The sequence below is a fragment of the Anomalospiza imberbis genome, chromosome 2 (genome assembly GCF_031753505.1).
Source record: "Anomalospiza imberbis isolate Cuckoo-Finch-1a 21T00152 chromosome 2, ASM3175350v1, whole genome shotgun sequence".
In the NCBI taxonomy this organism is placed as follows: Eukaryota; Metazoa; Chordata; class Aves; order Passeriformes; family Viduidae; genus Anomalospiza; species Anomalospiza imberbis.
Genome location: NC_089682.1, coordinates 51,031,838 through 51,054,133, shown reverse-complemented (window position 1 = coordinate 51,054,133; position 22,296 = coordinate 51,031,838). Strand labels below are relative to the sequence as shown.

Here is a 22,296-nt window from a genome sequence, read left to right as displayed (position 1 = left end):
AATTCAATACTGACTTGTCTGTCTCCTCTCACACAGCAGTTTTAGTTCTGGCAAAGGGAGCAAGCTCAGATTAGGTCTGAGGCAACCTGATAAGCAGAGACTGAGTAAAGGACATTGCTATTTATTTGTACTTTTTACTGTTTAAAGAACACAAACCTCCAATTCAATGCCTGTCAGGCCCACCCACAATGACAGACAGGACCAGTAGGGAAACACAGGGCAAGTCTTCCAGGACAGGAGCTCAGCCAAGGCAAAGATCCAATTGCTTGAACGTATGTTAAAAATAAGTATATGAAGCAATGACAAGACACTGGGCAGAGTCTCTTTTGCATGTGTTTTTACTGATGTGGCACAATACTGGTCTGTGCTGTAGTTATCTCATGATCCCTTTTCATCACTGTGTTGGGAACCAAACAGAGTGCTGTGAAAACAACACGACTGAAGAAAAAAATCCAAACCAGCCTCCTCTTCTTAAGCCTCCCCCACCTTTCAGTGCTTGATTAACAGTGGAAGTGCCACGTACAGTGGGACATCTCCCATGCTCTGAGCACACGCACGGTGAATCTCTCCTAACAGAGAGGGTGTCTTTATCAGTGACAGGGAACCACAGGACGCAAGTCAAAGGGACTGTAGGTCTGGGAAATGGGCCCCAAATAAGAGGCACTTTTGCTATAAACACGTTAAAAAATGGGAGTCCCAGAAGTGGGCACATTCAGCTCTTGACTTGAGAAGGATCATTTACCCATGAAAATTTTGGTGGCTTGTGACTGTAACATAGCATTGTAATGTATTGCTGGAATAATTTCCAAACAGCAATTTTCTAAAGAAAGAAAACCCCCATACCACACTCTGCACAGTTGGAAATTTGTAAACTCCATTTGCAATTCCCCAGAAGAATAATTCAATTCCAACTTTGGATTACCTCTCATTCCTCCTTGGCTCCCGCAAAACCTGACCTAATTAACCTCAGTGGAGTATTCATGCAGTACCCAGCAACTGTTTTCCATCCACTGTACTTCTAAGACAATATTTAACTTTAAAATTGCTTACTTAAGCAATTGCCTTTATTTCTAGGGTTTTATTTTCTTTTTGAGGGAAATACTTACATAGACTGTTATGCCGAACAGATGCATTGTGGAAATTCATGGATATTGCTAAGAGAAACATGGGCTTGTTTTGAGCTGAAAAAGTCTATTTGGAGAAATCTTGACAATTTATTTAAACATGTCAAAAGAGCATTTCGAACTACCCATATTACCCCACAGTAGGAGGGAGACATTAACTAAATAATCAATTTAAGAAATTTATAAATCTTCATTCTCAACTTCAAATTGCTTAAACAAAGACATGCTTTAAAAAATAGGACCTGAGTAGTTAGTATTCACATTGGCCATGTGGTACAGTAACTTTTTTTGGTCAAGAAGTATTCTCATCTGGTAGGAAATGTCATAATACAGAGAACTGTAGCAAAGGAGTTGGAGATTCTTTCTGAAGAATCACTGAAGCATAAACAAAGATTTCCTAATATGTTGGGGGTCTTAAAGAAATAGCTAGATGATACATTTTTAAAAATGTAGAAATTAATCCACACCTAGAGATAAAAGACTGCAAAGAAGTTTTCCTGCTTCCTTTACAGGAGGAACACCTGATCTAAAGCTATTATTGTAATAGTGATCATCAAGATGGAATGTTCTATTGCTTTATGGGCAGTTTATGGTTTGATCTCATGGGTGACAATAATCTGGATTTGTCCCTTTGTATGTGTTTTGCTGATTTTTGAACAAATATATTGTTCTCAATAGTTGATATACCCTACTTTGGGCTGCATCAAGCAACATTCTTCATAGGAATCAGAACTGTTCCCAAAAATCTTTAGTCTATGAACTTAGACTCACCAATTCTCTAATTCCAAAAAGACAAAAACAAGAACTGAAGGTTATTTTCCAAGCACTGTTTTTCAAATTGTGGTTTAGAGATCACTAGGTTCTTTGCAAAAGACCAAACCACAGCTTGGAAAATTAAGGCAAAATTGAAATAAAGAACTAAAATCTACAGATAGAGATTTCAGCTTATGTAAACATATGAAGAAAATTGGAGAAAAAAAATAAAGAAATGTCCAAAGTTTGGCTCAGTCAATTAGGGAAGCCTCTTATTAATAATGTTAAAAGGATATTTTAGATACTAAAACACATGCAATTCTACAGTTCTGTGGTATGTGTTTTTACAAGCATCACAGGCTCCTTTTCTCTGCCAAATTCAATCCTAAAACAATACCAGTGGCTTCCACAGTACAAAAATAACAAACAACCACTTTTGGAGATGAAGAGAATTAGCTAGATGACAGAACATTGAAAGGCAGAGGAAGGAAATGTCGGACTGGGATCACAAATGGCATCGTTTACTGTATTTTTAAAGCTATACTGTGGCTGTTTTAATAGAAGACAATCTAAAGCCTTCCTTTTTTTGTGTCAGGTGAAAGATCTGAAAAATATACTTAAAATGGTGAAAAAAGGATACCATCTGCACTGTTATGCACTCCTACAGAAACCACAAGGAAGGGGAAAAATGCTTAGAGTTTCAAGAAGAATGTATGGCAAAATTAATAGAATCCATGTCTGCTGCTTATTTAGACTTACCTAACAAGAAATTGGAGTCTACATTTCATCTTTATATCTGCCTGCCTAATATACCAAAAACTCTGCTGTCCTATGTAAGCAGCAATCTAATGTAGCACACCTTTAACATCTATAAGATTGCTATCCTACAAACTTTTGGAGACCAGGTCTTCCAAATCCTCCCAAACTGTGTAAGACAGTAAAAGTCCTTGTGCAGATTAAATGGACTTGACTTACTTTAATTACTACTTGGAGTGTATTTTTCCACCACAGGAAATCACTATACCAGATGGAACTCTGGCAAATGCAGCTGCTCCTGCATTTTTCAAATCATGCAGAAGGAGAAGATTGAAGATTGCAGAACTGAAAATAGGTGAAGAGAGATTTTCACCATAATAGGAGAACTGGAGCAGCTGAGTACAGTCCTGGGACTTCAGGTCTGTTTCTGGGGAGATGCTGGTGTTAGAGGCAATTGTGCAGGGCTCTGTGCACAGAGCTCCTCTGTCTTTGCAGGGTGTGCTTGGATGGCAGTGTGACCATGAAAGAAAGAAAGAAAGAGAGAGAGAAAGAGAAAGAGAAGAGAAAGAGAAGAGAAAGAGAAGAGAAAGAGAAGAGAAAGAGAAGAGAAAGAGAAGAGAAAGAGAAGAGAAAGAGAAGAGAAAGAGAAGAGAAGAGAAAGAGAAAGAGAAGAGAAAGAGAAGAGAAAGAGAAGAGAAAGAGAAGAGAAAGAGAAGAGAAAGAGAAGAGAAAGAGAAGAGAAAGAGAAGAGAAAGAGAAGAGAAAGAACCAATTGCTATGCTTTTTTTTGAGGTATCTTTCTTCTAACACAGTTGGAAGAAGGGCTAAGATAAATGGGAAATGCTTATCCTTGAACCCTGATATCAACAGCAATTTAGTACAGTATCTGTTAGTTTTTTGATAAAACAAATAGAAACCTCCAGCATTTTTCTGCCACTTTCTGAATTTTGCTGCATTGAAGCTTTCTTTGTAGTTTCTATCTCTTGACCCTTGCTTTTAACCAAAGCTAAACTCTCTGCATTGATAGAAGTTTTCTTGGGATTTTCCTTGTATGTGATTAGAACATTTGAGTGTTAACTACAATGCAAAACAATATTAGATAAAGGTGATAACAGCCTTGGGACAAAATTGAACCCAAAAATCCAACAGAAACAACTTGAAACATTTTTAAAAATAAGAAGACTATATTTGAAATCACCAAAATAATTAATGGGGAAGCAGATTATCTTCCCTAATGTGAAGCTATACAAAACTATGGAATGCAAGCATCACAGGCTTTTTGTTTCTTATTAATACTCTTTTTCTACAGCAGTAGGCTGATGGTACACATCCTCCAATGGCTACTCAAACTTCCCCAGAGCTATTTGTGACAAGTCTTAATATTTTTCTTAACTACCTTCCAATTACTGCCATCACAAACATGCATGAGAACAGTTTTTAGCAGTCTTCAGGGTCTTTTTTGAAGGCTTGTATAGAAATTTGGGCTGTAGAACTTCCTGGACACTATGGTCTGAGCTTCACTGCCCTTAAACAAACCACTAGAATGAAAGAGAAAATGTACACTGACTGAAAAAAAAAGGTTCCAAGATAGGGCAGGGATACAGAAATAAAAACTACATATTTTGGCAGAGAAACCAGCAGAAATAACAAAAAATCTCATTGGAAAAAAACCCCAAACAACATCTGCGTTTAATATTTTAGGCTAGGAAAGTCCATGAAAAAACTACAGGTCAATGAAACCATTCTTTTTTTCCAAGGAGAATATGCAGAGAAACATCATTGTTACTACAGAAGAGATGAAATTAAGACAACAAAAACCACAGAAAGCCCATTTCTCTCTCAGGCCTCTCAATGTTTATAGGAAACAGGCAGCTCAAGGAAAAAAATACTGAAAATTGTGGATAACAACCTTATCTTTGCTCACATATGGAAGATCTTGCTTGACTATTAACATAGGAGAAGTTACTGCAATGCTTTCTTATGAAATTTTAATGTAAAATAAGGAAAGAGCAGAGTCCTGGGTATGCCACTGGGAGTTCCAATGTGAGCAGCCTTTTAAGGAAACTCAGAAACAGGAGACCTGTATGACAACTTAGAATATTGCAGGTCTCATTCCTCAAATGGCTGCTTGGAAGTTAGACTGTAACTACTTTGACTAAAACTATTAGTCTTGCAGTTTGACTCTCTTCCAAGTGGAATAAACACTGCATTTCTCACTATAAGAATCACAGAATTTCCATGTGGAGGATGAAAAATTGTTAGTTCGTACTAGTGCATTTGTTTCTCTCATTTTTCTTTGCTAAGACAGAAATTACATTTGCATTAACACACTAAGCCACCTCTGCCTGTGTTAAAGAAACTGGAGGAAACTGAGATCTACAAGACCAGAAACTGTCCCTAAGGTCCAATCTCACATATGTGTTGTAAGACACCAATGAAGGTGACCTGGTCCAGGCCCCTTTTCATGGCAGGGCTGGCTTAGCTGCTTTGAGTACAGTAGTGACAGACACTCACTGTTTGAACAGCAGAGTAAAGACTAAGTAGCTGACTATGTTCAGACTAACCAGAAGAAAGAAGAATAAATGGAATTTGGTTGTTACAACCTTTTCATTAACAGTAGAACAAAGATGGCAAAAACTGCAGAAATTTTGGTGTGTGCTTTAGTGTGGTACTGAAGAGGGGGCTGAGTGAAATGCCACCTGAACCTACTCTAAAGTCCTTGGAAATAATATGAAGGGTAACAGAAGCTAACTGCAGTCATAATCAACACTGTATATGTGAATATTAGATCACAGAAGCATGTCTATTGAAGCTTTCCCCCCTGTCAGCCCCTGTGAACTGCTAAGCTAGCCCAGCCTTGGGGGACCTGCAGAGATACGAAGCTTCAGAAACCAGGCGAGATATTTGCAGAGGCTCAGTTTCCAAGTGTTTATTCTCTGGGGAGAAGGAGGAAAAAGAGAACGGACAATGGCGGTGGGGTTTTTTATCTAGGGTCTGGGAGGTCTGGGTTAGCTGGCTCTGGGCCAATGGGGTACAAAGAGGAAGTAAGGATCATTCTAACAGTCACAGCTATAGGGGTCTTCCAAGAGGGTGATACTATTCCACAGGGAAATGCAGCAATCTATAAGAGAAATGTTTAAGCAGAAGACATTCATAAAGTAAGAGGAAGTTTTCTTCAGGCACCAGTTATATCCAATGAGCTATCTGTATAAGGAAGATGTATAACATTATCTACCTCACGTAGGATAACAACACTACATGTTTTGAGATATTTCAGGTAAAGATTACAACCAGAAGCAAATCTGATTAAATAAACAGAATTCTAGACTGAAACCAATCAGTAGCTTATTGACAGCAAGAGTACCAATTTGAAGAACTCTGACCAACCAAATAATGGATATCAAGATTTGAACTTTCCACGTTATTTAAACTATCAGAAATCTTCTAAAATTTCGAAATCCTCCAATCCTGCATTTGACAAATCTCTAGGTGAAAAAGAGGATAAAATATTTGTCCTATGAGAAAAAATCCTTTAAATTAATGTGTTCTTGTCAACTGTGAGGCATGTATTACTGTGGGAAAATGGCATGGATATGATATGTCTTTCCTTGGGCAAAAAACATATGGATCTCAGCATTCCAATGAAATCACTTGTTACAGGAGGCTTTAAAACATTTTTTAAGAAAAAAAACCCCAAACAACCCATTGCATTACAAGGCAGCTGACTGTGCCCCACATTTATTTAAAGGGTTTATTTTCTCACAGTCAGAAGTTTTTCAAATCTCTATTTTACTTTCATCTCAGAGTATCAGACTTGCAGTGAGGTCACTAGGAACACATAAAGGTGGCATATATAAGACAGAAAGGCAACAAACCTCCATATTATATACAACTTGATTTGTTTAAAATTAACCTTCACAAGTTTTGGTACACTTCTGAAAGTCCATTTTCATTTCCATCTCCATATTATCATGGTATGAGTCTGCTAAAATCAGATACTTGATAACTGCACTCAAAGTCTAAACTCTTTTTTCAGCCAGTGCATTTTTTCTCGATCTAGTCACTTTTTAGACAGCTAAATGGACAAACAGAATACTACACCATAATCCTCATCCCATTTAACCTCTGTGTTTGTACTTACTGACAGCTGCAGTTGCACATGCAATTTTTGATGAGCGACTGTAAAAGTCTCTTGGTTGCCTCCCTAGCACTGTCCAAATTCCTGAAATATTTAAAGTCTGGCCATTAGCTCCTAATCTTTAAAAGCTGCCTTGTGTAAAGGCCAGCTCAAGGGGAGAAGGGTGTCTGCCTTGCTGCAGAGCTTCCCAGAGGTGTAGCAGTATGACCTATTTGAAGAATGCAAAAGAGTGAAGAAAACAAACAGCATGATCTGGCACCCAGGTTTTCCCTGCTGCTTGTTCTTCCCCTTCACATCAAAAAGTTGTTTGTCTTGCTTCCCTCCTGTTGGCTGTGGGCAATTAGCTCCTTAGCTTCTGGGCCAGGCACTACCATAAGTACCTGAAGTACCTCAACAGGACACTGGACCTTGGCCAACATGACTGCAGACCATCTCTGCCAGGTACAGCTCCTCAAGAGCCTACATCGGCACACCTACAGGCTTCAACTGGCTTGCTGCTAGAGGGCCTTTTTGGTTTAGACTTACCCATGGAGGCTGAGATAACAGATTCACAAACATTTTTATGCCTTTTTGGGAAGTCTTTGTTTCAGTCTGTCTGCTTTAGGTCTGTCCTGAACTGTCTTTAGCTCTGAATGCACTGGATCTTCAGACCAGCACAGGGGGTTCACACAAGCCTCACTGAGAGCTTCAGGAAAGCTGGAAAAAATAGGGTCTCTAATTCAGCTTGTCAGTTTCTCCAAAGTGTTCCCAGGCCAAGAGGTTCTTCCCAGTTAATCCACCTTCTGATACAGAGCATCTTTCTTTCCATATATTGCTGGAACTTTTGCAAATGCTGATGACTTGTGAGAGGGATTTCTATTTTTCTTCCAAGTTTCTTTTCCAGCTCTACCTCTTCTACAGCTCTTCCCTTTGAGGCTAGTTATGGAAGTTTCCTTCCCAGTCCTAATGTATTACTTGATGAATTTTTAAACATACCAGGGACTCCTAATAAATATTGAGCTGTGTTTAATTTTTGCTCTTCCTCCCATTTGCAGCCAGTTTTATCCACAAGCCCATTTCCTTCATCTAACGAGCAGCTCCTGATAGAAGACTTTTATTATGGACATGTGATGTTTCTTGGCAGAACACATACTGTCTACATGATGCCACCTGTCTTAACCACTTTTTTTGTTTTCCCTGAATTTAGCATGCCAGCAAGACTGGATTTAAGTGGTAACAGTACCTTCTTGTGCTTCTGCCAAAGCTCTCAAGGTGTCCTCAAAATTAGGAAATACACATTTTGCTTGGAATGGGAGTTTTGTTGAACAGAGCCACTCTGAGGACTTTACATCCTTAAATCTGGTGAGACTTGGGGGACATGCAGCACTGCAATTTGTATCAAAGGTTTTCAATTTTGGGCAGTGGCCCTCTGGATCCAGAAAGTCTTTCACTGTCTTTCTTTTTGAGGCTGGGGTTGGTGAATGGTAGCTGCTCCCTGCTCAGGAAAAGTTATCCCTTTATATCTTACATTATCTAAAACAGAAATATACATTTACCAAAGCCAAATGGATGGTCTTGCAGGAAAACCCCCAAGTGTCACTCATTAACTTTCTGATCAATTAGCAAACAATGTAACAAAAGACAATGGGTTTTCTTCTCTGCTCTGAATTTTACCATAAAAAGAATACTTTTTAATGAGATTTGATATTTAAAGATTGATCATGCTTATTTGAATTAGTTGCATGAGAGGCACACCATGAACTGGAATTCACTTACTCATTTTTAATCTGCCAGCTTTTTTTAAGACACTGAAACAAAATTATATATTCAGGACAAACATGCTTTTCCTCTCCCTGGTAATTTTCTTACTTTTGACAAGTAGTCTTTCTGATACAATAGGTCACTTCTGCAGCTGGTCCAGACCACAAATACTCTTGGAAATTTCCTAAAGATTCCTCAAATATGTTTTATCTGTTAACTTACAAGAAAGATAAGCCAAACCATACATTTTTTTCCTATCAAAACAGGAGTAAAACTGATCGGGTCTTATTTCCATAGGTATTTCCATTTTTTTTTTTGTGGCAGACAGCTGAGAGTCTAACTTAGTTGGATTAACTTAGAAAATTATATTATTTAGCTACCTTGTGTCAGGTTTTAGGTTTTCCACAGTAGAATGGGTTTGATTTGTAGTGATAATTGATTTCTCCTTTTCACCATCACTTCCTCCATTTTCAGTTGACACAACCTCATACTCTGGAAAATTACAGTAAAAAAAAAATTAGATCAAGTAACATCTCTTACTTGAACTTCTTAAATACAACCAGATAGTGAATGAGTATGCAATTTTACAGGGATGCAACCTTTCTGCCTTTTGCCAGCCTGAAGTCAATATATGATTTGGATTTTGAATTCATTCAAGTTGGAAAAGAAAAAGCAGGAAATGAATGAGCATGCAAATATGTGCAGGCACACACAGACAGACACCAAAAACTACTGGCTCCATCCAGTGCCTGCTTGTTACTCAGTGCGCAAGGCAACAAACTGCCCTTTATTTCTGTGGCAACACAAAGGAGCAAAGCATGAGCAGAATGGTCTTGGCTCCTGACACTGGCAGTTTTTATGAAAACAAGGAGGTGAGTGTGATCACTGTTCTGGTTGTTATTTGTCAGACCTTTCCATTATGCATTGGTTTTGGTCATACCCAATGAAACCCATTGTACACAGTTATAGTCAAGCAAAATAAGGATTCAAAAAGCAAAATGATGCAAGAAATTATGTTTTCTGTTTCCACCTTTCTATCTGAAACAGGACATTTATTTAAAAGAAGGGATGTGATGCTTAAATAAGATGATTGGAAAAAACATGCATAAACTACAAAAATAGAAAGAGATGACAGCAAAATTGGTTTAAGCCTGTCTAAACAAGTAATGTACTGGTGCCAATATGAAGCAATCACTTTTCAGAAAACAGGATTCAATGCCTTCTCTTGAATTCAGAATTGATTTTGATGAGTCATTAACTGAGTTGTTAGTTAACTTCAATGTTCAATTTTTGTCAGCTAATATTGAAATACAGAAGACAATGGAAGAATTAAGAATGGCCATCTTGCATGTTTACCTGTCTGTGTGCTGAGTCCTGCTTGACTCACAGGCATTTATTCTTAATACAAACCCCTTTCTTTAGAAATGAAAAAAAACCCAGATTCTTTTAACAGAGTGGGCTTGTTGACCCTCTTGCAGTGGGTCATAATACTGCGAGTATTACACTGGCAAAGTTCTACTGACTTACTAGATGGTTGTAAGCTTTGTGTCTGGCCCACTGTGAAACAACAGCCTCAGGTCAAGAAGGATGCCTACATTATGTGCGTGCATCTAGATATAGTGCTGTATTGCTGGAACTTCTTGACTAGATCTTACTAGATCCTCTACAGAGAGGAGCCAGAAAATTGGAGGAGATATGGACTCATATTTCTTAAGTATCTTTTTGTGTCATCACTGACACCAATGATCCTTGTTGTGTAAATCTTGCTATAATCTAGTAGCATTTTCTTATCCACACTTCAGATGACAATAGTACAAAAAACCCCAAACCACTGGGCTCCTTTAATCCCTGGGGATTAAAGTACTTTTAAATGGCAAAAAAACTACTGCAAAAGTAAATTAAGCTGGAAATACTGTATTATTACACAACGGAGGAAAGAAATCAAACCAACCAGTCACAGTGTCATTGTCTGGTTTTTCCCAATCCAATATGACAAAGGATGGACAGCCCTCTACAGTCACCACCGTGAGGTTGGTTGGAGGATTTTGCGGAGGACGACTGGGTTCTTCCTTGCTGCCAACTTCTTCTTGAGGAAAATGTTCAAGAGAGCTTGTGATGGAGCAAGGCACATCATCATCTTTCTTCATGTACTTGACATGGGGGGCTAAGAACAATAGGAAAGAGCTGTTATTCAGTAGAGTGTTTTTACAAAAAGGCAATGCCATTTCACCTGGTGCACAACATCCACCCCAGGACACCCAGCAAAAGTATGCACAAGTGAAACACAAAGCTTTCAGAATAAACCCCATATATTCAATGTTAAGCTGCTTTTTCTCTTTTTTTTTTTTTTGTTTGTTTTGGATTTTACGTATTTGTTTTTTTGGTTTTTTGCTTGTTTTTAAAATTTTATTTATTGCTGTTTGACCTGGAATCTGCATTGCTTCACTGCCTTCCCACTGGCACCACTGATGAAATGACATTCTGAAGGTATTAACAAGTGATGCACACTGCTTGAAAGAATTAAAACCTGTCACAAAATAGAAAAATAATAAAAAAAATCATATCATAAAATGAGATTATAATTCTACTTGCAGCTTTTGAGGGGTACGCTAATACAAAGGTATCACATACACTTTGTTTCACCAGAAGGAGCAATAACTTTAGTCCAGAAAGTAAAAGTAAAATTCAGTCTAGAAAATGCTGGTTCGTACTAGAGCTCTTACATCTGCCACTAAAGTGACAGAGAATCAAATAAAATGTTGACCTTTGAAAAACCAAATAAGATAATTTGATGCACAATAGCTCAGACTTCATATGCTCCCTAAAATAAAAATACCAATAGCTAAGAATATCCTACCTTGGTACCTTGGTTTTCCTGAAGAATCTGTTTCTGATGTAGGACTTGAGCTGAAGACAGCTGCATCAACTGTAGAAAACACAGTTATAATTTGCAATAAATATGAAGTTTCAGTGTTAGAACTGCAGCATTTCCCAGTCCCTTTGGCATTTTAAATAATTATAAGAATAGATAAATGGTAGGCATTTGCTACAAGATCTGGCTCTTCATTTTAGATATTTTTCCTGTGATGCTGTGTAAACCCTGTACTTACCTGCTAGTACAGCCAGCCATAATCAAAATGACAGATTTCATGACTGCTGCTGGATTCAGTTCATGCAGTATATGTAAAATACTTTTTAGACTATTGTCTTGCCTTTGCTTTAATTTTATTTTTTGGTAAGGAAGAAAAAGGTCAGCCATGGAAAAAGGATCTTTTTGCACTGTGCTGGCTGTTTAGCTTGGAGCTTTTTTGATGTTCCTGGGATATACAGAACTATTACATCTGAACAGTAACTTCTGTAAAAATGAAAATAAGGAAATAAAAAAAATTCTGTCTTCAGAGTGTACAACTTCCACAAAATTTGAAGGAAATTGAAAGCAAATACACTGGTGAAGAGAAATGTGCTAAAGCAGTCAGGATTCATGATACAATGTTGTATTAATTAGCCACTACACTGAACGTGATGCAAATACTACAATGGACCTCAACAGATAAAACACAATACCTTCCTAACAAGCATTTATAAATAAATCTAGCATCCAGCATGCTTTACTGGGCACTGTTGGTCACAGTGAGTTCATGATCATTGTAAGGAGACAAGAATTTAAGTATTACTATAAATCCAGGAAAATCAGAAGCAGCGTCATTCATGACAATATTCATGACCAAGAACTACACATTTGGGCTCAAAAATTCTAAGCACATCCTCCTCCAAACCCATTACTGTATACCACATTGAAAAGACTTAGCTCTGAATCTGTAATCAACTCCCAGTTTTATAAAGGACAAATTACCCACGGACCACTATGATTGCACTACTACAACTTTTTTTCTATTAAAATGGTGGCATTTTGATAAAATAAAGGAGGCTATCACATCCATGATGAGCACTGTCAGTAACTGACAAATAGTATGTTGAATTTATGCTTTGGGTAATTTGAAACATCCAGGAAAAGAAGTGCTTTATCCAGTCTTTGCACAGCTTTAAATGGGCAAAGAATAGTATTGAAAGCCTACTAGGCATGTATGGATTTCTAGGAAGATGGAAGCCTTGTCATGTTCTCAGTTACCAAGATGTGTACAAGAAGGGAGCTAGATCTCAGTCAAATCAGAAAAGTCACTAAGTGGCATAAAAGAAATCAGAATTACTCCAGACAGAATACTTTTTATATTAACTATACAATGCATCAATAAAGTTCAGGGAAGGGAAGCAAAAGAATAATGGAAACCTTAATGTTAATTACAAAAAAAAAAAAAATAGAAAAAAAGACAAAATAAGAAACCAGAACTGTTAGTAACACGCTTACCATAATACTCTGGAGTTGCAAAAGCTGTTGGTGTCTTATGTAATGTTCCTGTCCTCACAGGTGGTGTTGGTCCAGCAGGCTTAGCTATAGTGACAGATGGAGGGACTTGTAGCAACAAGACATTCAGCATTTGAAGGAGTAAAACTGCTTTCTAAGAGATTTCTAGAGAAATCTGCTTTCTAAGAGATCACTGATTTCTAAGAGAACTCAGTTTTGTGACAACTGCTTCATGCAACAAGTATTTTCATTCAAATCATAGTAGTCCCTCAGCTGGATTTAGGAAAGTTCTGAACTGTGCTAGTTGCAAATGTAACCCAATCATGAAACCCAGTAAGAAATTTATTTGCTACTTTGAGGTTGTCTTGAAGGAACTTTAGTTGGCTAGAATATAACCTGGTTTAATGCACAGAACCATCCTACACAGACTGGTAAAAGGATGCAAAATGACCACCACTGTATTTGCTGTTCCTTGAAGAGCGAGCACATTTCTTCCTGAGTTGCAAGGTACAATAGCTGAAGTCAGCAACTGAAACTTGGATTCTTCCCTCAAATATAGGCAAGATTAATTTCTGCTCTCAATACAGCACATACATTAGTGGTGCTGGAACATTTCTAGCGATAAACACCAAGTCCTTAACTGTGGTCTGCATTAAGAGTTTAACCACAGAACAGTACTGGAGCTTCCACTAAATGAAATTAAGATACACTTCAAATAAAAGCAAAGAAAATGCAGCCAAGTCCAGCATTTTCAACATTTATAGCACTGCATCGCTCAAGAAGAAAAATTTCTCATTTCTGTAGTAGGTTCCATAAGTCTGGACAGAAACTGATAGAGGCAATATTATCATCTATAATAAGGCAGCTATTTAAAAAAAGTATTTTAGATTATGTGACATTGCTGTTATTCTTCAGCTGTTACCACCTAATAAAGAAAACAGGTTTCTAAGAGGCAAACAATCCAGGGTAAAGGTCTTGATTTCTTGCATAACAGCTGTAAAAGACAAGAATTAAATTCATAAAACATGCAGATACTCCCAGATAACCATGATATGACAGAGAAATCTCAGCTCTGAAGAGTCAAGAACTATATAACGTAGTTACCTCCCCATCATATATGATACAGAACACGGCAACTGAAGGCAGAACTCTGGTGAGCCAAGTTTAAGACAACAAAAATCCCTACTTTCCACTAATTTTCCTAATAAAGTGGAAATCTGAAAGATTCTTGCTAGAGTTCAGTTTCACAAAGTTTCTGGAAGTCTCGTTTCCATTTTTTTACCCATTCAGGAGACTTTTAATGTCTGCATAGAAAACTTTCCATAATATCCACTGGATGAATTAGAAAGATGCAAGTAAGGAATTAATCACCATGTTAATGAGAAAGAGGGCAGAATTCTGACAGGGAAAATCCAAGACAAACATTGAGGCAAATTTTTCCTGTTACTACAGTGGAACTGTCTCTCCAGGGAACCAGAAGAAACAAAATTATAATGTTTAAAACTAAGCTGGATAAAACAGTAGGAAATACAGGAGAAGGAAAATCTATTGTCCCCACAAGGAAGAACCAGATCATTTAAACAATATATTCCATCTTGAAAGCCTAGGAAGGTATGGTAAATGCTGACTACCACATAACCTGGCCTCCACTGTAAGGAAAAAGGTTGAAATTTGAAACACTGGTAAATTAATTAGACACTTAATGGAGAGAATTAGTATAGACCCCAATACAAGCAAAAGAAAATATATCAGGTCTTAGGACTGATGATGTCTTCTGTTTTCTTGGAACTATTACTAAGGAAACACCACCCAACAACAACAAGTACAGACACAGTATTTCAATTTTGGCTCTGCTGATGAATAAATATATAGGCTGTCTCATCCAATCTGGAGATTCTTGCTACTCATCTGCCACACAAAATACTAAAGTATTATTTAGGTCTTTAGTACCTTAATAGCACATAAAGTCCCAAATGAAATAAACAAAAAAAAATCCACAAGAGGAAATCCAGCAGAGCTGTATATTCATATATAGCTGTATATTCTAATATATAAAGACCTTTATATCTCCAAGGAACTACAGAGATTACCATGAAGAGGAAAAAACCTGTCATGATGTTAAGCTTAAGGAGATGATAGTTTCTGACTACATGGAATAATGTTAGCCTAAGGATTCTTATATGGAATCCACTGACAGAACATCCATGTGGATACTGAAGACCTGCTTCAGGATTAATTTAAATTAAAATAGGAAGGGTGAAAGTTTCTATGTCCTCTTAAACCAATACTGAGAAGCCAGAATACTTTAGCACAATAATCAAGCTAAACTCTGCACATGAAACAACTCAGCTTGCTCTACCTCCCAGTGCAGTTAGTTGTCTGGGTGACTATTAGCTCATTTTTTGCAGTAGTTAATGGATGAACCATATATATATATATATATATATATATATATATATATATATAAGCAATTCCAGAACAAATAACCAGTTAGGACTAGGCATTGAAGCACAACAGTCAACATCTCCCATCCAATATGCACATTAAATAGCAAAAAATTGTATTAGTAGACATTAAATATTCTTAAGGTTGATCTTAAAAGATGATTTGGAGTGTGCTATTTTGCTTTCAGTTCCCTTACTAGGCATGATTTTGATATAACTAGGTTAAGGGAAAAAAAAGAAACCGGGTTTTTGTAAGAAGACAAAAGACACAAAGCATGTATGTTCCAAAAGTCTAGTTTCTGTAGATATCACAGATCAAATAAATCTATGCTATAGAATTCTCCTATACCCTGCTAGCCAGTATTATCTCACACACAATAAAATATTTATGCTGAAAAGGCTGAAATACCTGGACTCCCTGGTTTACCAGCCACGGTATTAGGAGGCAGAGGTTTTCTTCTCATTTGTGTTGGTCTGGCAGGAGGTATAGGAGGGTGCTGAGGGCCAGGTGGTATAGTCGCTGAATGACATTACGAGACAGCATTATTAATTATTTAACCTCAAATTCCATAAAATCAGAAACACACTAGAAGTTGTATTCTGACTTCTCAACCAATGTTTCATGTCTGATTTAATATCAAAAGTGGAGAGGTGAGATTAGGAGCTGATCTGAGTTGTATTTTCAGTCTTAAATCTCTGAGAACTGTGTGCCATGAAGTTTTAAACAAAGTTTACGCTGAAAAAATGTAGTTCCTTTGAGATTTTGCACAAGTGTTTCAGTGATTCACTTTCTGTGTTGCTACTCATTTTTGTCAACAGTAATTTTTTGGCATTCAAATGGATACATCTTCACACAACAAACATCAACTCAATGTGCTACGAAATATCTTCAGTATGCTACTCACAAAATTTCTGACCTCTTGTACTTTCTGACTAATACAACCGGCCACCTTCAGCTTGAAGCAAAAGATGTAAGAAAATGAAATATTCATTAGGAACACTTTATTCTATGTCATTCAAAACTGAAAAAAGTTACCGTCACCTCATACACTAATACGGCTAAAGACAATTACTGTTGTCGAAATTTCTGAAGCACTTTACTTGATTATTTCAATGTGCAGCTCCAGCCAGTACCCATTACATTTATCTGATAATTTCTTTTGACAGTGAGGTCTAAAAGGAAAACCTAAGCTCCTTAATTCATACTTACAAAATAATTTTTCTGTATTTTCCAGACAATTATGAAGGGTTTTATTATGCAAAGGAACACAAAGGAAAAGATTTTTGTTCCTTTGCCCTTCTTTCCTTAAGAAAATCCAGGAGATATGTGCAACACATTTATATAACAAAAGCCTTTTTGTACCTAAAAGGAGAAAATCCTCAAGAGTAGTATAATTCTCATAAGGCTGCCAATGTCAACAACTATGCAAGTTGCCTGATACTGAATTACTGGCTCCATAAGGTACCTCAGGTCCTGCATATCAGATCTTAGTTTACCCTATAAATAGAGAGATTGTGGGCGAGAAGGGAGCAGATCCAAAGACTCATTTAGGAGAGCTTTTTTGGAAATATTTACAATATACAAACAGGAATATCTCCATCTCTCTCTCTTCCCTTTTCCTTCTGGGACTCTTGTAGTCACTTATAAAACTGTTGGTATTATTCTTTTTAAAATGCCTCAGATCAAGACAGAAAATAATGCTCTAATTAAGGAGATTGTAGTGGTTTTGAAAATAGCATTTGTAGGTTTCATAGTCATTCTTAATTTCCAGATGGAGATGAAAAAATATGCTTAAGGCCTGAAAAAAGGTATAATAAATTCTTGTACATATGTTATCATACCCTAGATATTACTGTATAGTAGTATTCATCATTACTTTTCCCCCTGCCCATAATTAGAGAAGGGATTGTCCAAGATGTTTATAAAGTAAAAATGTGCAAGTACTGGCTTGCCCGTGGTTTCTATCATATTTTCTGAGCAGCAAAACTACAACAGTTACAGGCAAACTAAAACATCACATTCAGTGTAGTGGGTCTCAAGTGAATCTACTGTACTGTACTCTGGAAAAACAAGAATCCCTACTTTTCCCTTCTGCTACTTCCCACGATGACTTGGGCACTGGTCGAAGATGCTACCAAATCTAATTACCAGTGTGTGGAGACCAAACTTGTAAATTAGGATGCACAACAGAATTCAGGGATTTTGTGAGTGTAGATTCTTGTAAGGACAACATGGTGAAATATTTGGCTTTAATTAATCTGTAGGCTTATTATGGACTGGGACTCAGTCACTCATGATGAAGGAGAGTCCATCTCCTTCATCCACTCTCCTTGATGGAGGAGAGTCCATCACCATCTTTATTGGTGACACAGACAACGGGAATGAGTGCACCCTCAGCAATTCTGTGGATGACACCAAGCTGGTCGTGCAGTGGACACATTGGAGGGAAGGATCTCATCCAGACAACCCTGGCAGGTTGAGCAGTGGCCAATGCAAACCTCCTGAAGTCCATCACAGCCAAGCACAAAATCCAGCTCCTGGATTGGGTGCAATTACCAGTCTCAGCACTGGCTAGATGAGAGATTAAAAACATCCCTGTTCTGCAGATATGGACTTGAGGATACTGGTGGATGAAAAACTAGAGACAAGCCAGCAATGTGGCCTCGCAGCCCAGAAAGCCATTTGTATCCCAGGCTGCACCAAAAGGAGTGTGGCCAGCAGGGCGAGGGAGGTGATTCTACCCCTCTGCTCTCATGAGGCCCCATCGGGAGTGCGGCATCCAGCTCTAGGGTCTCCCATAAAACAACAACCTGGGCCTGTTACAGCAAGTCCATGGAAGAGCCACAAAATCCATCACACGGCTGGAGCTCTTCTCTGATGAAGAAGCTTAGAGAGTTGTGGTTATTTAATGCCAGAAGAGAAGGCTCCAGAGAGACTTCAGTGCAACCTGCAGTACTTAAAGAGGGCTTATGAGAGAAATGGAGAAAGGGATTCTAACAGGGCCTTTAGTGGTAGGACAAGGAGAGACAGTTTTAAACTGTTTAAAGGGTAGATTCATATTAGATAATAATATATACTGGAAGAGAGTTGGTTTAGATTAGATATTAGGAAGAAATTCTTTACTGTGAGGGTGGTGAGGCCCTGGTGCAGGTTGCCCAGAGAAATTGTGGATGCCCCATCTTCGGCACTGCTCAAGGCCAGGTTGGATGGAGCTTGGAGCAGCCTGGCTTGGTGGAAGGTGTCACTCCCAAGCCAGCTGGGGTGGAAGTCTTTGATCTTTAAAGGTTCATTTTTACCCAAACCATTCTATGATTCCATGAATTTTGATATACATATTAAGGCCTCATGAAGAGAGCTGAGATTGCAGTTATACAACAAAATTATGAAACAGTAGTAGCTAATTTCACAACCATACCCAACTGCCTTTTATGACTACAGTTCAAGGTATTGATTGACCTCAAAGACCTAAAAGCTTAACTTTAGACATCAAATGTCATAAAACAAGTAAAAGTTGGTCTTAATGTCCCTTCAAATCTATGTGCATAAAAAACCTTTACAGCTTGGCAAATCACAAGTTGGATTTACTTAAGGAAACACCACTACCTGACATTCAGTAATAAAAAGTGCTGAGTATCATCCTTGATTTGAGTTTACACTTTGCCTTCAGCTGCTAATAGTACATCACGCTACACTTAATCTTTACAAAGTACGGTGGTCAGACTGAATAAATTTAAAAACGATAAAACATCAGAACCTGGCCATCGAGATAGGCTCTTGTCTTTGTAGAGGTAAATTAGGTGCAAAGGAAATTCAACATGGATTAGGAACACACAGCAGTTTATAAAATAGCGTTTTAAAATCCAGTAACGTTCTCAAAGAAGCTACCTAAAAAGAACATCTGCAGCTGAGTAGTAAATCCAAGAGTAAAACAAAAGATTTAATTTTCAGTCAGTTTCTCTGTCAGGAAAAAAACAGAGCTAAAGCAAATTTCGCACTTGATTATGCTTATGAAACAGATAAATTCTTTACACATCAGGCTATTTACCTGTTGTATCTATGTTCCAGTTAAAATATTTTGATTGTTTTAAAAACATGATTGCAAGACTTGCCAGAAGAGTAAACCTTACACGTCTTATGCATGTAAAAAAACCTGTAACCTGATTTATTCCACATTGTTATTTTCCTTCCAGCCTAATGTTCTAATTTTTCCAATCCCAATATTCAATGAAACTTCCTCATACATGTTGGTTATGAATATACATTCCCCATACAAGCTGATTATGCTTTTACCTTATTCAACTTCGCTATGTGGAAACTATTACCATGAAAAAAATCAGTGCTTACAGTATTGTAGCTGTTAGGTCATAAGGATACAACTCTGGTGATGAAAATTTCTACCATATGTAGTGACTAAGCATATGTAAGTGACAAAGTACTGGCTATAAATTATTCCTATTTTTATCTCTTTTAGTAGCATCCTGAAGCCATAAGAATGTGTATTGATGAGGATGATTAAGAATTATTTTTTCTTCTCAGTGGAGGTGCTTTGTGTGCAGAAAATGCAGCATTTTTTTTTATTAACAACTGTTAAAAGTTGCTTTATTGTTTACTTTTATTAACCTTACCAGAAATCGGCTTTTGCCAGGTGTCAGCATATTCTGGAGGTCTTTTGACATCCATGTCAATTGGTCTGGCAGTAGCCTCAGGTGTATAAAGGTCATCTGTGAAAAAAAGGAAATGAAGTAAGCATCTACAGTGTGGCACCAAGTCATGGTATACTTGTATATTGAATATGTTCAAACTCCAGCTGACCTGATGTGCAAAACCAACATGTGTCTCATCTATTATTTTACTGATAACTTAGTGATACCCATTATCTTCTTATTCAGGTAAGTGGAAAGTGATCTGGTTCTACAAAATCTGCAGTTTAATTTTAAACATTCCTTGAGTAAAGTATATTTGGAAAGAGAAAATTAATAAGATGAAGAGGTAACAGATGAGTTAAACCAAGATTATATGTGGAAAAATGAGTAGAGAGAATATTCTAGTTTTTCAGTGTAAAGAATAAAATGTCCATTGGTTCTTGCAAAGGGCAAAGTTCTCCTTCTCCCCATTACATGATCTCTGGTCATCCTCCATATTAAATGGTTAGAGCAATTCTGGGCCAAATATATTCACCATATTTGGAGTACAGGAGACAAAGTATACACAACATCCAGATTGTATATAACAGAAAGTCCTACTTAAAAGTTATATAAACTCATTTTTTAAAAAGTAAGTGGCACTAAAAAATCAACAGAACTCCTGGTACAGAACAACTGTTTCACATACTGGTATTTTTAGGACAGCCAAACTGTTAATTAATATCCTGTCTCTACATAAGGTAAGTATGTTTGCTTTATAAAGACTGTATATATAGTAAAGCAAGAAGATGCATTGCAACTTCATAATGTTTGTGGGAAAAACTGCCCCGCACCCTTGCTCATGATGTAAGACAAAAAGCCCAAAAATTTGTTAAATTTAAAAAAAAAAAAAAATCTCAATACTACTTTAATTATCAAATTCCAACCCTGTTCCAACATGATCTAATCACTCCAGCTGAAGATTTCATAGGTTTATAGTCAGGTTCTCAATTTGTTTTGATATTTCACTAGTATTTTAATGGTATGAAGCAGATAATTTTTCAATTACTTCACTATTTGACCATTTTTGTTGCATGTTCCTTACAAATCCACAGTCCATACATGATAAATAATTTACTGAAGATTAAAGTAAGCTGGGAGTAAGACTTGCAGTATGCTGGGAACAGGATGCAGGTGACCCGGTCTAAAATATCTGAACATCTGAACAGATTATACAGTTTTATATAACTACAATTTGTCTTCAGGTAATTAAAAAGATTAATTAGATCTTCAGCTATACAAAGCACCAGAGTGATAATCAGTGTTTCATGTGAATGATTTTCAAGGAAGAAAAGGCATGAGAAGACCAGCACCAGCCTTAAAAAAAAAAAAAAAAAAAAAAAAAAAATCTTGTACATCATGAGGTATAGTTAGGGCATGTTTCATTTCTCAGCTCACCTTTAAGTGAACATAAACAAAATGTGGCAGCACATTGACTAATTCACACTAAATCACCCAATTGTATATTGCAAGTGTAAATTATTTTTGCATGTTACCGTCTCTAGAGAAAAACTCTCTTTTGCTTCTTAGAACTTAATGTAGATTCATAATTTTTTCTGAGTTATGTCAGCTGAGAATGAACAAAAGATTGTACATGTTCTAGTTGGAAAGAGTAATTTTGTTTTCTTTTCAGAAACATGCACTGCTGTTCTGCCATTAGCAAACTAGTAATGAAAAATAAGTCAAAGTTTCAAACCACAATACCTTCATGTTGAGAAAATCTCCTATTTTGAGTATTTCAATACACTTTAAAGTTACATAAAAGTTTGTGTTCTCACACAAGGTACCTGCACAACCAAAGTTTGCTGTATTTGTCATAGCATTTGCCTTATTCTACCTAATGTAACTTGCTTATTAAAAGCACATATCACATTCATCCAAGCGTTAACCAGAATTTAGAATAGATCTATTACTTGCATATGTCTTTGTGTCTTCTTTTAATTCAACTTTTTTTTTTCTGGAAACACTCATGGGGTCTTCGACATGTTAAACTAACCTCTCTGTCTTTCATTGTAGGAATATTATTAGAAAGGTGGATCATTTTAAGGGAAATAATGGAAAAAGGGCCCTTGATAAAATAAACTGAAATACCTTTATACTTGAGTTCCTCTGGAACTTGGCTATACACACACAGTTTAAAAAATAAAAAGAAAATAGAACACAAAGTTAATGGTCATTTTAATGAAAACCATGTATGCCTCCCTTCCACACAAGGGAAATAGAAATGTTGCTCGAAGTTTGTTTGCTGACATTTGTCAGGAAGTTCAGTAGATCAGGAGCAGTATTTATATGGTT

The 22,296-nt window shown here is 37.0% G+C and overlaps 1 protein-coding gene across 50 annotated transcripts in view; it reads right to left on the bottom strand.

The window, feature by feature from the left end:
- Positions 1–22,296, bottom strand: part of ABI3BP (ABI family member 3 binding protein) — a 125,620-nt gene that overhangs the window by 10,134 nt on the left and 93,190 nt on the right. For 49 of the 50 annotated variants that reach the window (XM_068180905.1, XM_068180903.1, XM_068180911.1 and 46 more), the window contains 6 exons: positions 19,945–20,040; positions 15,728–15,838; positions 12,878–12,961; positions 11,369–11,437; positions 10,463–10,675; positions 8,892–9,003 (listed from right to left, as the gene is read on the bottom strand). In XM_068180905.1, the coding sequence (XP_068037006.1) occupies positions 8,892–9,003; positions 10,463–10,675; positions 11,369–11,437; positions 12,878–12,961; positions 15,728–15,838; positions 19,945–20,040 (685 nt within the window). The remainder of the gene's footprint in view (positions 1–8,891; positions 9,004–10,462; positions 10,676–11,368; positions 11,438–12,877; positions 12,962–15,727; positions 15,839–19,944; positions 20,041–22,296) is intronic. The other variant, XM_068180918.1, reaches the window with a different exon arrangement.